The 12,181-nt window shown below is 43.9% G+C and overlaps 2 protein-coding genes across 4 annotated transcripts in view; both read left to right on the plus strand.

The window, feature by feature from the left end:
- The first annotated feature begins 438 nt into the window (after positions 1 to 438).
- Positions 439 to 9,675, plus strand: park7 (parkinson protein 7). The gene is made up of 6 exons (XM_006641940.3): positions 439 to 671; positions 1,834 to 1,935; positions 2,531 to 2,590; positions 2,864 to 2,933; positions 7,415 to 7,501; positions 8,371 to 9,675. Exons 1-6 carry the CDS (start codon positions 582 to 584, stop codon positions 8,529 to 8,531), a joined length of 570 nt encoding a protein of 189 aa, XP_006642003.1. The 5' UTR covers positions 439 to 581; the 3' UTR covers positions 8,532 to 9,675.
- Positions 9,676 to 11,201: 1,526 nt separating this feature from the next.
- kcnab2a (potassium voltage-gated channel subfamily A regulatory beta subunit 2a) overlaps positions 11,202 to 12,181 on the plus strand; it is a 153,098-nt gene continuing 152,118 nt past the window's right edge. For 2 of the 3 annotated variants that reach the window (XM_069184009.1, XM_069184008.1), the window contains exon 1: positions 11,202 to 11,426. The gene's annotated coding sequence lies outside the window, so the exon portion shown is untranslated. The remainder of the gene's footprint in view (positions 11,427 to 12,181) is intronic. The other variant, XM_069184012.1, reaches the window with a different exon arrangement.

Here is a 12,181-nt window from a genome sequence, read left to right on the forward strand (position 1 = left end):
TGTCACATCCTTCAGAGATTCTACATCAGCATTTAGAAAAAGTGTTCACATCGCAGAATTTAATGGATATATATTGTTTCTGGTATTAAACCATGTGGACATGTGCCCTTAACACCTCTGAAGAAGAATAGCAAATATCTATATTTAGCATCTATATACAGTACATATAAAGAAAATGTGTTAATGTCATGGACCACATAGGATGCTTCTTCATCACTAAGGTGACACCGCCCTCTAGTGGCTGAAGAAGTGTCACACCTGCCAACAGCAGCTCATACTGAGAAGCTTCCCATTTCTTCATTTCGTTATGCAAGTGTTGTTTTCATTTATAGTTAAGTATGGACACGAAATAATGATGGTAATAAAGCTTTAAGTACACGCCTTGTGGATTAGGATCAAGAACGCGCCTCATAAAATTGAGCCCCCGTGGCATTTCGGTCGCGCTGTTTGTCCCCGAGCCTTTGCCGTAGCTAGGGAAGTGTGTGTGTGTGGACACTGTTGAGTTTCAGGTCGTCTGCAAGTGCCTTTTGTTCACAACCTCAATCTAAGAAGTTTGCTTTGGCTCTTCAGAGTTCACACAAATGGCAGCCAAGCGGGCTCTGGTTATCCTGTCGAAGGGTGCTGAGGAGATGGAGACGGTTATCCCGGTGGACATCATGCGCAGAGCCGGGGTCTGTACTGTATGCGGCAGTTTGACACGCTTAAACTTTACCTCAGCATAGGTGGTGCATGAAAACAACGTGCTATCCTCAGGCCTAATGATGCGCATTCCTTCTGTTCTGCAGAATAAGAGAACTATTTTTTAGTTATTGCTTGTATATGATATATTCTTGCTTCCACAAAAGACATAACTGTGTTTGTACTGAAAGAAATTACGAAATAAACCGCCAGCGTTGCAGCAGATGTTTGAGTATGAATCGGTGCCTTGAAACGGTCATCCACGGTAATAACGACGAATAATCGGCGTTACGCTATCTACAAGGCTGCGATGCATTTTTGTCTGCTGCTATGAAGTCTTCATTTTTAACAAGTGATTGGAATTATTAATACGTTTAATACTACAAAGCACTCAAAAACAAGGACACCGAGTTAATAGTAAAGGCCGTAGTCTTAGGACGATTAGATTTTGAAAGATGAATATGTATGCGAGAGCTCGGCATTTGCACATTGCAGTTGACTACAGTACAATGGTACTGTAATTTTCATTTACTTGTCAGTGACTTGAATATCACTGTGCATCTTCATGGGATAGTTCTGGAAAGAGCAATGTCTCTTAACCAGTCTGCAGGCACGGTGCAAAAGTGGCGTGAAAGTGATCCAATAAACTGAAGAGAGGCGGGGTCAGTGACGCGGAATGTGATAAAGATAGATCTGGGGTCTACTGTAAATGTCAGTTAGCTGCAGGGATGTTCTTGGGTAGTTCATTTCTAATTAAAATGACTTCTGTAATATTGCGAAGGCTGCCTGATTGAGGCAGAACTGTAATGTTAGGCGAAACAAGCCCCGTCCATCACTGGGATGCGTTCTCTAAGGCTCAGAGACCTTAAGGAGCTCCTGAGTCCAGGCTCAGTGATCAGAATGGGACGCCGTCCCACAAGGCCTCATCTGCAAGCGTGTGTAAAGCTGGCCTCATGCCCAACAGTGTTTGAAAGCATTGCTAGCCTCTGACTTTACCTTTGCACGTAATTTTATGTGTTTGTTAGTGATGCCATTCTTTTGATCACCGGCATATGCATACAAAGAGGGTTGAAATGAATCAGGCCAGTAAAGGATTTCTGGGCACCGTGTGAGGCCAGAAACCCATCGACCTGACGGAGGGCGCTTGTTCCGCAGGTGAGCGTGACGCTGGCCGGCCTGTCGGGGAAGGAGCCCGTGCAGTGCAGCCGAGACGTGCTCATCTGCCCTGATGCCAGCCTGGAGGAAGCCCGCGCGCAGGTCCGAGCAGCAGTGTCCCATACGCGTGCGCGCCATGTGTTGAAAGGAGTTTGTGTTTAAATGCCGTCAAATTCAAGTTTGTAGTTCTGAACCCAGGCTAAACTCTGCATTTGACCACCAGTTTACCCACAGTAAAACACTGCGTGTTCCTTTCTGGCAAACGGTTAAAAGAAACAACACTGGTGGGCCACAATCATCAATATTATTGCAGACTTGAGGAATACAAGGGCTGGGCTTTATTAGGATTTATTGATGGATTCGGCAAGGATTAATTTAAGATTTATGTGGTACCATTTTTTTTTCTTTAAGTGGTGCTTTTGTAGGTTACTTTGCACTTTTTGTAGGTTAACTTGCGCACTTGTTGACAATGGCACCTGTGTCAGCCTAGCGGAAGATTCAGGAGTAAAGGCTGAAGTATTAACTCTGCTCTCCTCACACGGTGGGTCACATTGGGCATTTTGTGCTTCAAATTATTTTGCATACAGCAGATGGATTAACGAAGGCTGCCCGTCCGTTTGTAGAGAGGTGTTCTGTGGCGATGTGTGAAAAAGCAGGGCTGTATCGGCAGTGATGTGGCCTGCCCTTTTCTCCCCAGGGCCCGTACGATGTGGTGGTTTTACCCGGAGGAAACCTGGGGGCGCAGAATCTGTCTGAGGTAAGAGCAGGACCGCAGCACAGGGCCCTAGTTTCCACTAAAACTGTGGGGGAGTGGGACAGGTGAATAGGAACGGAAAAGAGTTACTTAATAGAAACAAAAACCTAATTCTGTCACATAGTGTGGAGTTAAACAGCTGCCCCTAATGGCATCAAGGTGTAATTGTATTTATGTAACATGGGAATCCTATGAGAGGCGCAGAACTCTACTTTTCATTACTGCGCATACGAGTGTTGAATTGTGTGGCCAGACTCCTTGTGTTTTTTCTTCCAGTCTCCAGTGGTGAAAGACGTGCTGAAGGACCAGGAAGGCAGGAAGGGGCTGATTGCTGCCATCTGTGCAGGTATCCCCAGATATCGCGGCTCATTCAGGGCACGCAGAGGTGTGAGCGGGGGCTCATTCAGGGCACGCAGAGGTGTGAGCGGGGGCTCATTCAGGGCACGCAGAGGTGTGAGCGGGGGCTCATTCAGAAAGCACAGAGGGCTACACAATCTTGTCCTGTTAACAGATGCATGTGCCAGTCCATTCACTGGCTCTTTCTGGAGAGAGCTGTATGTCAAAGAATTTAAAAATCCTAGACAAATAGGAAGACTTAAGAAAAACGCACAAAGAGGTCATTTAGACCACTTTTGCACGATGCTGTAAAATTTCAAACTATGTATTTGAAATAGAGTAATAAGTTTGAAAAAAGAAGGGCATCTTAAACGTGATCAGTTTTTAAAAGTTTTTTAAATTTGCTGACAGATTTTGGAAATCCCAAACGTGCGCATCACCAAATATTCCCTGCTGGCAGCCTAACAATGCATCGATACAGAGGTGTTTCTATTCCATCTGCCCCACTTTCACTGGCAGTTATCAGCTGTAGATGAGTGGGCTGGTTTGACTGAGCTGCAGCTGGAAGGCGTTTCCACTGCTGCTGCTCGGATCCGACCCGGACAGCACGGTTCTGTATCTCGTACTGATGTGGACCCAGCAGATCTAGCAGGAGCTGTGGTACTTAACAGTGAAGATTTGGAGTCGTTGTTTTATGATTTTAATTAAAGAATTTAAGAAAATAAGACCAAATGAGCCTTGCAACTTTCAACGTATTGGATGCTGGATGATGCAATGAAGTTGTCCTGACCCTTCTGTCTTACAGAACGAAAAGTCATTGATAAGACTGCTGACAAACGCTTATGCAACAAAAATAAAAATAGCAACAAAACTTTGATCCTCTTCATCCTTCTTGTATTTCTTTAATTGCTTGACCTTTAACTGACACTTCCTACATCGGCTGTGTCTACTGGAATTAGAACTTGGAACGCAAGCAGACGCATCGAGCTGAAGCAGTGCTGCAGCTGATAACGGCCAGCACAAAGATCACTTTATTGGCCATATACAATTTCTTGCATTAGGAATTTGTCTTTTCACATACGCCAGCTTGCTCTCATGAGACACACAGACAGGGAGAGAGAAGCCTGGGGTCAGAGCGCAGGGTCAGCCATTTATACGGTGCCCCTGGAGCAGCTGGGGTTAAGGGCCTTGCTCAGGGGCCCAACGAAGTAGGATTCCTCTGCTGGACGCAGGATTTGAACCAGCAACCCTCCAGCCACAGGCGCAGATCCTTAGCCACAGTGCCACCACTCCTTGCTTAGGAAGAGGGATGTAGTGTTGTTTTTACATCACCTTATGACAAGGCAGCATAGAGATCTACAGCCACAAGAAAGTATAAATAAAAGGTTTGTGTTCACGACCAAAAAGAGGTGAAGAATGTCGCACCTTGATGAATCTCCCTGCGGATGTTTTCCATGAGGCGCAGCGGAGGAGATTGAAGTGTATTCCTGACTGAGCAAGGGTACTGGAAGGCCACTGCAGATGGCACAGAACAAAGACGGCCAGCCTGTGCAGCAGTGCAAACCACAGTGAAGGGTGTCCTGGGAACAGCCTGACATCCCCACAGGAATCTTTAATGAGGACAAGGTTTCCGAACGCGAGCGGGTCTATGACATTATACCTGGCTCCTGTGCAAGGACATTGATTTCCCGGACTTGGAAACGCTTATCGCCCAAATGTATTTCTGTCAATGTCACAGTACAATAGTACCGCCTCCTCTGTGTTAAATACATGGGCATGTTTTTAGTGCTTCCCTGCAGTAGAAAAAGTATCGGAAGCATAAGATGCAATATAGCAGCATGAGTAGCTCTTGATTTACATGCTCATAATTTTCACATTTGTGTTTTATGGCACCTCCAAGAATATACTGGTTTTTAAACTAGATTGAGTTCACATTTTAACAATTGCTGGTGCGGCCAGCAGCAGCCACACCGACAGTGTTTGAGACAGTACAGGCTGTGCGTACCAGCTGTGAGTAGAGATATGAGGAGAATTGCATCCATGATGCACAGACGGCTGGGTAATCTGTCTCTGTGCTCTTCCAGCCACCATTCATCTCCCATTGTCTCACGCTAGCTCAGTTTGTACAATGTCTTTATTGTCTTAGGCTGTACCTTATGTTACTATTGTGGAAAATCGAAAATAATACTGTAAAACAGTGTGGGGGAAAAATCCTAAGACGGTGTGAATAATTTGTAAATAGAACATTCTTTTAATCCTTTATAACAAAAACCTAAATCATCAACATTTACATTGTTTTGTTTTACAGTCGAATTTATTCAATCTTAAATTAATAATAATCTGAAAACCTACATAAAGATGATGTGTAGTGTTACTTAGGAGATTTTAAAATAAATGGCATTTAAATAGCTCACTGAGAGTAAAAGGACCAAAAAAGCAACTGTGCTGTGGAGATGCGTCTGTGGCCATTTTCCACTCTGTTTATCACTCACCACTAATGAGTCTTGCTTTCACCTTTTACCTGTCAATAAACAGGAAGAAACATTTAATTTAGAACTGACTTTTAGCACAACTATAAGAACATCTTTTATTGAGTGAACGTGCGATTATTTGTATCACAGGAACTCTTACAGGAAATTTGTTTTTAATCTATGCATTTTGTAGTTTAGTGGCATTTTTCAGGAACACAGCTATCCTTTAAAACACAAACTACCTGTATTGATAACTCGGCTGATTTCTAATTTCACTTGCGCTGTTTTCAGTTTAGCACATTGCACACACCAGTCAGCTGGAAACGGGAAAGAATGAACACACTGCTTCTTCAGCATGCTCTGAAAGTCTGATTTGGCATTCTGGGATTTGATTCCAGATTGTGATGTCTTCTGCGTGATGTCTACATGTTCTTCCTGAGTTGGTGTGGGTGTTCTCTGTGTCTTCTTGTTTTCTCCAGCTGTCCAAAGACCAGATAAATGTGGCTAGGTAAATTTGTGTGTTTAATCGTTACTTTGTTCTTGTATATCTTCCGTCGGATGGAGAGGCATCCTATCTAGGGTGTAGTTCCTCCTCGAGCCCTGGGATTTTGGGATAGGCTCAGGTGTCTTTCGATCTTTATTAGGAATAAGAATTGATTAATCTTTTGGACACCACTCAGCTAGACTGGAACTGCTAGCGTGGTCCTGCTACTCTGTCTGGTACCCTGGCGTGCTCTGGTGACTGAGCCTACACCACAGTGTAGTCAGAACCTGGTATGTGTTCCTTGTGCTCAAATGGTGCTGTGTGGTTTTTTTTCTCATTCTCTGAAACCAGCACTCGCTCCAACTGAGTCTCTTTCACAGTGCCTCAGGTCACGTAACAAGAGAAGAGAATAGTGCAACTGGGAGAGTGTAATCAGGAAAGTTTGTAGGATTCTAGCCAGGAGTTTTAATCAATAGCTCTCATCCTCCTGCATAATGATTTTTTGTTCCATCTAAAGAAGGGTACTGCCAATATTAATGCAGCAAACATAAAGTAGTTAGTGAAAGAATGGGCATTGAATGAATTTTCCCTTCTTTTTTTGCTGTTTGAGTCTTGGAGTCTTGGGTTTAAGTTGTACTCTACTGTTTTAATTTTGCTTGTGTTGCAATATCTTGAGTACTTGTTTAACATGGAATTGATTGTTCTTAATGGTACTACTAATGGATATTCCAAGAACTATATCGTTTATACATACATTACTGAAAGACGTAACCTTTTCAAACTGTCTTCTTTAGCTCTTACTAAGTCTGCTAAGTTCTGTTGTTTTTTTGCTTTTCTCTAGTATTTAGCATTCTTAAATTGACTAAAAAATACAGTTCACATGTAATAAGAAAAGAGTGATTGTTTGGAATATGAAAGATGTCTAAGAATGAATGGTTACATGGTTAAATATGCACAAAGGTACTAAATACCTGTTGGCACAGAAAGCTGAATGCACATGCCTTTACTGCATCATTCTGTAATGGTCAGGAGATCCAGCAAGACTACATAAGATGTATGACATTGAAAATGTGTTGTAAGCTGCAGACTTTGTATTTACATTATAGCTGAGCCAAATCATATTCATTTTTTACAGTACTTGCCATTTATTAAACTTGTGCAGCTGAACTATCTGGATGCAGTTCTTACATAACTGAACTAAAATGAACCAATAAAATGCTTCCTTTTCTAAGACCATTATAAAATGACATCCTCTGAGCATTGAATTCAGTGCTATAAAGGCAAGTTACATCTGAGCAATTCTGAGTTTATAAAATGCAGGGAATAAATTGTTAGTTGATTAAGGCGGGTAATTAATTGGGTAAACTTATATATTCTGTTAGGAAACCTTTTATGTTAAGGCCTTTGCTTTTGGGCAGCTCAGGTCAGTTCCAGTAGCCTCTCTGACGTCCCTTAGTGAGCCACCTGCATTCCACAGACAGTGCCCAGGTGTCAGCGACCGCGCAGCGTGTCTGAAAGACGTGTCTTGTGTTCTAGGTCCCACGGCCCTCCTTGCTCATGGCATTGCCTACGGCAGCACTGTCACCACCCACCCCCTCGCCAAGGACAAGATGATGAATGGAGGTAATGGATATCTGCAGGGCCAGGCAAAAAGAAGCTCACCGCTTGTGTCACCATTGAGCACATGCTCACTGTTACATTCACTATCAGTTCCCGTTAATAAAGAAGTAAGGGCTATAATCTGCACTACCTGAAAGGGTTTGTATCATCTTCATTATCCATTGATTTGTCTGGTGTTTGTTTTGAAACGCAGTGATCATCTGATGTGTGGTATAAACACAAATTTTGACATCTGTAAGGAGCCAGAAAAGCTCTGTGATCTACAGGTTTAAGGATTCTGAGATACTCAAGAGAACTGTCCCCTGCTGATATACCATTGAGGAAATGCAGAGAGAGTTTGCGAACTGATTGGAATGGATTGTGGTGAACCTTTAAACGATGCGTTCAAGACTCGGAGCTCAGACTTCAGCGGCTAGCCTTTGACCTGACTTTTTGTGTTACTGCACACCAGCTGCACCCTGACAAAAAAGGTCCCGTTGCCACACAAAGACAATAACGGTGTGAGATGAGGAAAAAAAACATGCATGTGCACATTTTCCTAAATTTGTTTAAAAAGTTAAAACAAATTGCTATGAGGTGTATAGTCCAGCAGGGGGTGCTGAAAACATCCGCTTGTGCTGAAATTCCCTCTCGTACTTTCTCAGCTTGGACAGCGAGCCTGGGTGGCATTATAGAGAGGGGTAAGGTGCAAAGTTGGCTCCAACAAGAGTATCTATATTGACATTACCATAGTGCCGGGGTTTGCTTTTGTAAATATTGGATTTGGCTTTTTTTCTGCTTTATTTTACCTTCTGCTTTGCGTACCAGTATAGCACTCTTAGCCTTCACAGTCTGTTACCGTTGAGTCTCATGGGTAAACTCCTCTCCTGCAGAGCACTACAAGTACTCAGAGGCTCGGGTGCAAAAGGATGGCAACCTCATCACCAGCCGGGGCCCCGGGACCAGCTTTGAGTTCGCCCTGGCCATCGTGGAGGCGCTGCTGGGCCCAGAGGTGGCAGCTCAGGTCAAGGCGCCTCTGGTTCTGAAAGACTGAGTTGGCCCGCGAAGCTCGAACAGAACCCCAGCTTGATAACGGGCACTTACCCTTTTACAACCATCCCTTTAGAGAGAGGGCTCAGTGTTTGGCTTGTCATAAAGATCATGGCGCCCCATAACTGTTACCCCTTCCATGCATAAGAGACATCCAGTATATCTGTTTTACAAAAGAATCTGTGCTTTGTGAACTGATTTTAATAGAGGAGACTGTTGCGGGACACAGCAGCAGGGGTCTTGGTATAAAAGGGGAAACTGCAATCCCTTTGCTTTGATTTTTAGTGTTGTTGTTCACAGGGGGTTTTGTAATTAGGGGAAGAGTGGGTGGCATGGAATGAACGATGATTTCTCCTTTTAATGTCTGTCATTAATCAAACAAACTGTTAGATGTGTTCTGCTTTATTGTGCCGGTCGCTAACATTTCAGGAACAATATTGCTATATTAGGCTCCATGCATGGGTGGAATAAGAATAATGATTTTGTTGATCTAACGATCTCTATGAATAAACCAACTGCACCCTCTCTGACCCTGTCCCATTCTCTGAGTGTACTAAAAACGAAGGACCCTGAAGTTCTGAAAGGCATCATTGCGGGTTTTGCTTAAAAGTCTCTTTTGCTGCGCTATTTCTTAGTAAGGGAAACACATGTATTTGGTGTCGTCTGTCATATTAACTTACTGCACCCAGCCCCCTTGTATTGACTGGATTGCGCAACACCTCCTGTAGAATGATTTTGCAGTTTAAAATGGCTTAAAAGCTTCCGGTGCCTGTTCTTAAAGTAGGATTTTGCAATGTTATTACCATAGGAGAATCGCAAGCTGGTTTCGGCCGGAGCTGTTGTATGTGTGAAATTGGCTAGTGCGAATATCTGATCTGGTTGCGTGTCATTTAACTTTAATTTAGCTGTTTATCTTTTGCCAGCAGGGATCAACTTTCCATGGCTGAGTAAAATGCATTACTGGGAGTATCCTGAAGGCAAGCTAATGGATGGTGTAATTTATTTTTTAAAAAAGCTTCTTTTGTGCATTGCCATAGTGGGTACGGTAGAAAACGGCAGCAATGAGCTAAACATCTTCTGAAAGGAAACCAGAGCTCCGGTGTTAGAATCCCTCGTTCAGAACTGAATAAACAAGATGATTAAAGTGGTGCAGTGGTTGTGTATTCTTTATAAACACCTGCCGAAGAATGTATTTCACATCAACATGGTGCTTATTGGAGATTTTCCTCCTGGCTCTCCTTTTATAGAGACGCATACTATACGACCCTCACAAAAGCTTGCTTAAAAATATCTGGGGTGTTTAATTTGTTTACTTGTGGAGGTCCAGGTAGATCAGTGCTTTCCTTCTTTATGTGTCATTGCTTATCATGCCTTTGCATTATTTTTGGTTTGCATTAAAAAAATTTAGGAGACAGGAGAACTGAAGTGGGTTGGTACCTTAGACAGCCCATTCAACTGCCCCCTGCTCTAGTTCTGAGAAGCAGATAATCCATGGAGCCCAGATCCCATTGAAAATGGCCTACTGGTTCTGTAGTGGCTTCGATAGACAGCTCTCAGCTCATTCCCCAGAACAACGTAGGGAGAGTGTGTGTGTGGGGGGGGGGGTTTATGTTGAGCATTAGCATTTCAACACCTTCTAACACCATGTGGAATATGTTCATAAGCTTTATTTTTTTAACCTTCCATTGTGAGAGTTTAACTGTTGCTCTTTTAGTATGAGTATTGCATTTTTTAATGTTTGTTAATACAGATCACTGTAAGGTTTGTGGAAGTTCAGTGGATCTACTCAAGTGCAGATCATATCTCAAAAGCATGATGACGGGGGGTTACTGATACAGGAGTCGTTAATCCACTAAATGCAGTCAGATATGTAAATGTGTCAAGTGCATTTTGCCCGACTGTCTTCGCCTTGATGGAATAATGCTGACTTTAGGTGTCTAATACATCAGCTGCTGACAAACTGAGAAGTTGATCTGAAATGAAAATAAAAGCCTGCGTTGCACAACCCATTTTTTTATTGGAAGTGTGGACAGGCTTCGAAACTAACCCCAGGACTCCCTTCACTGGGTGTACTGTACTTGTGTCTAACTGTTAAAAAATCGTTCAGCATTTCTCCTGTTTCAAAAAGATGGTAAGGGCAGACCCCCTTCAAAACAAATCATGGAATCGCTTCTTGAGTTTCAAGTGTAAACCGAGCTGGCATGACATAATTGTGTTTTAGGTTATAAAACACTTAGGTTAGGCTGTATTTTGGTGTTTTGCCTAACATAAATTGCTTTACAGTTCGTTGCTTTTATTGTAAAAAAAAAACAATAATGTTGTTGGTATAACACAAGGCACCGACTGTGTTCTGACATTCCTTATGTAAATTAAACTACCTGGTAACAGGCAGAGATTGAATGCGTGATTTGATGGCTATCGGCCAATTATATCACGCTAGACCAGGCTGCGCGTTGGACCTGCCAAACTTGATTCCTGCGGTACCTCTGCTTGTAACGAACCAAACCTCGCAGGCCGTGGAGTGCGGCAACTTCTCTCGTTTTCAAACCAGACGCTCAGACCAATGGCGTAACGCCATGGCGGCAACAGACGTCCCGCGGGCCGTATTGCAGCGCTGTCGTCCGCGGCGACGCAGCAACTCGGCCCGCCCCCGGGGGCAGGCCGAGAGAGACAGCGCCGCCGTCCAATAGCAGCGCCGCCGCTGGCGACCTCTGGCCCTCTCGTCCAATGGCAGCTCCCCCGCGGGCGAGCGGGCGGGGGTATGCGGCAGCGCGTGGTGGGGATGTCAAAGCGGTAAAAACAAGAGGTGCTGGCGTGACTAGGATTGGGAATTCCGTTGCTGGGTTACTCCCGAAAACTTATCGGGATTTACCGTGTATTTTGACTGGACGTGTCACAGGTAAGAAAGGCCTTGTTCCACGTTTTCAGCGGTAGTTATCGTTGTTGCCCGTGCTGTAAAAAAGCAGCTGTTTTACTTCGCTGCCTTGCAAGGTTTACACGCAGTGTTTTTTTTTTTGTATAGAAGGCGAAACAAAAGACAAAAATCTGCTGTTGCAGGATGTGCGCGCTACAGTACATTTAATTTTGGACACGTTACTACTCAAATACAAAGCACGCAAAGACTCGTATTTAATGGGGCGCTGAGGAAAACGTGTTAATCGGCTCGCTTCTTTCCGTATCTCCACAACAAGGAGGATTAAAAAAAAAAAACTTTGTCCGTTATAGCATTTATCAAATTATCCGTTATATTTTAAAGGGACCGCATTCATTTTTTTTAAACAGAGTCGAAGTGCTTGCAATACCCACAACGCGTTGCAGTTGTCTGTGCGTCTTGTGTGCTTTAAAAAAAAAAGCTAGGAAGGACACGCATGACTCGGTAGTCAGTAGTTAAACGAGGTGGTTAATTTCGGAGCTTTAACATCTGCAGGACTGATTATACGTGAAAGTCAGGCCAGAGGGGGAGTGATTTGTGTTAAACGTGCCGCAGCCGGGGTTTAAGCGCGGAGCCTGTGCAAGGCCGGAGCGATGAGCCGCCGTGTCGGGGGGGGCTGTACTCTTCCATGTTTATGGCGCCTCTGACTCGTCCTGAATCGGTTTAATCTGACGCCGGAGATGCCGCTGCTGTCGGATGCCCCGGGCGACGTCTGAGTTCAG

The sequence above is a fragment of the Lepisosteus oculatus genome, chromosome 25, assembly GCF_040954835.1.
Source record: "Lepisosteus oculatus isolate fLepOcu1 chromosome 25, fLepOcu1.hap2, whole genome shotgun sequence".
Classification (NCBI taxonomy): Eukaryota; Metazoa; Chordata; class Actinopteri; order Semionotiformes; family Lepisosteidae; genus Lepisosteus; species Lepisosteus oculatus.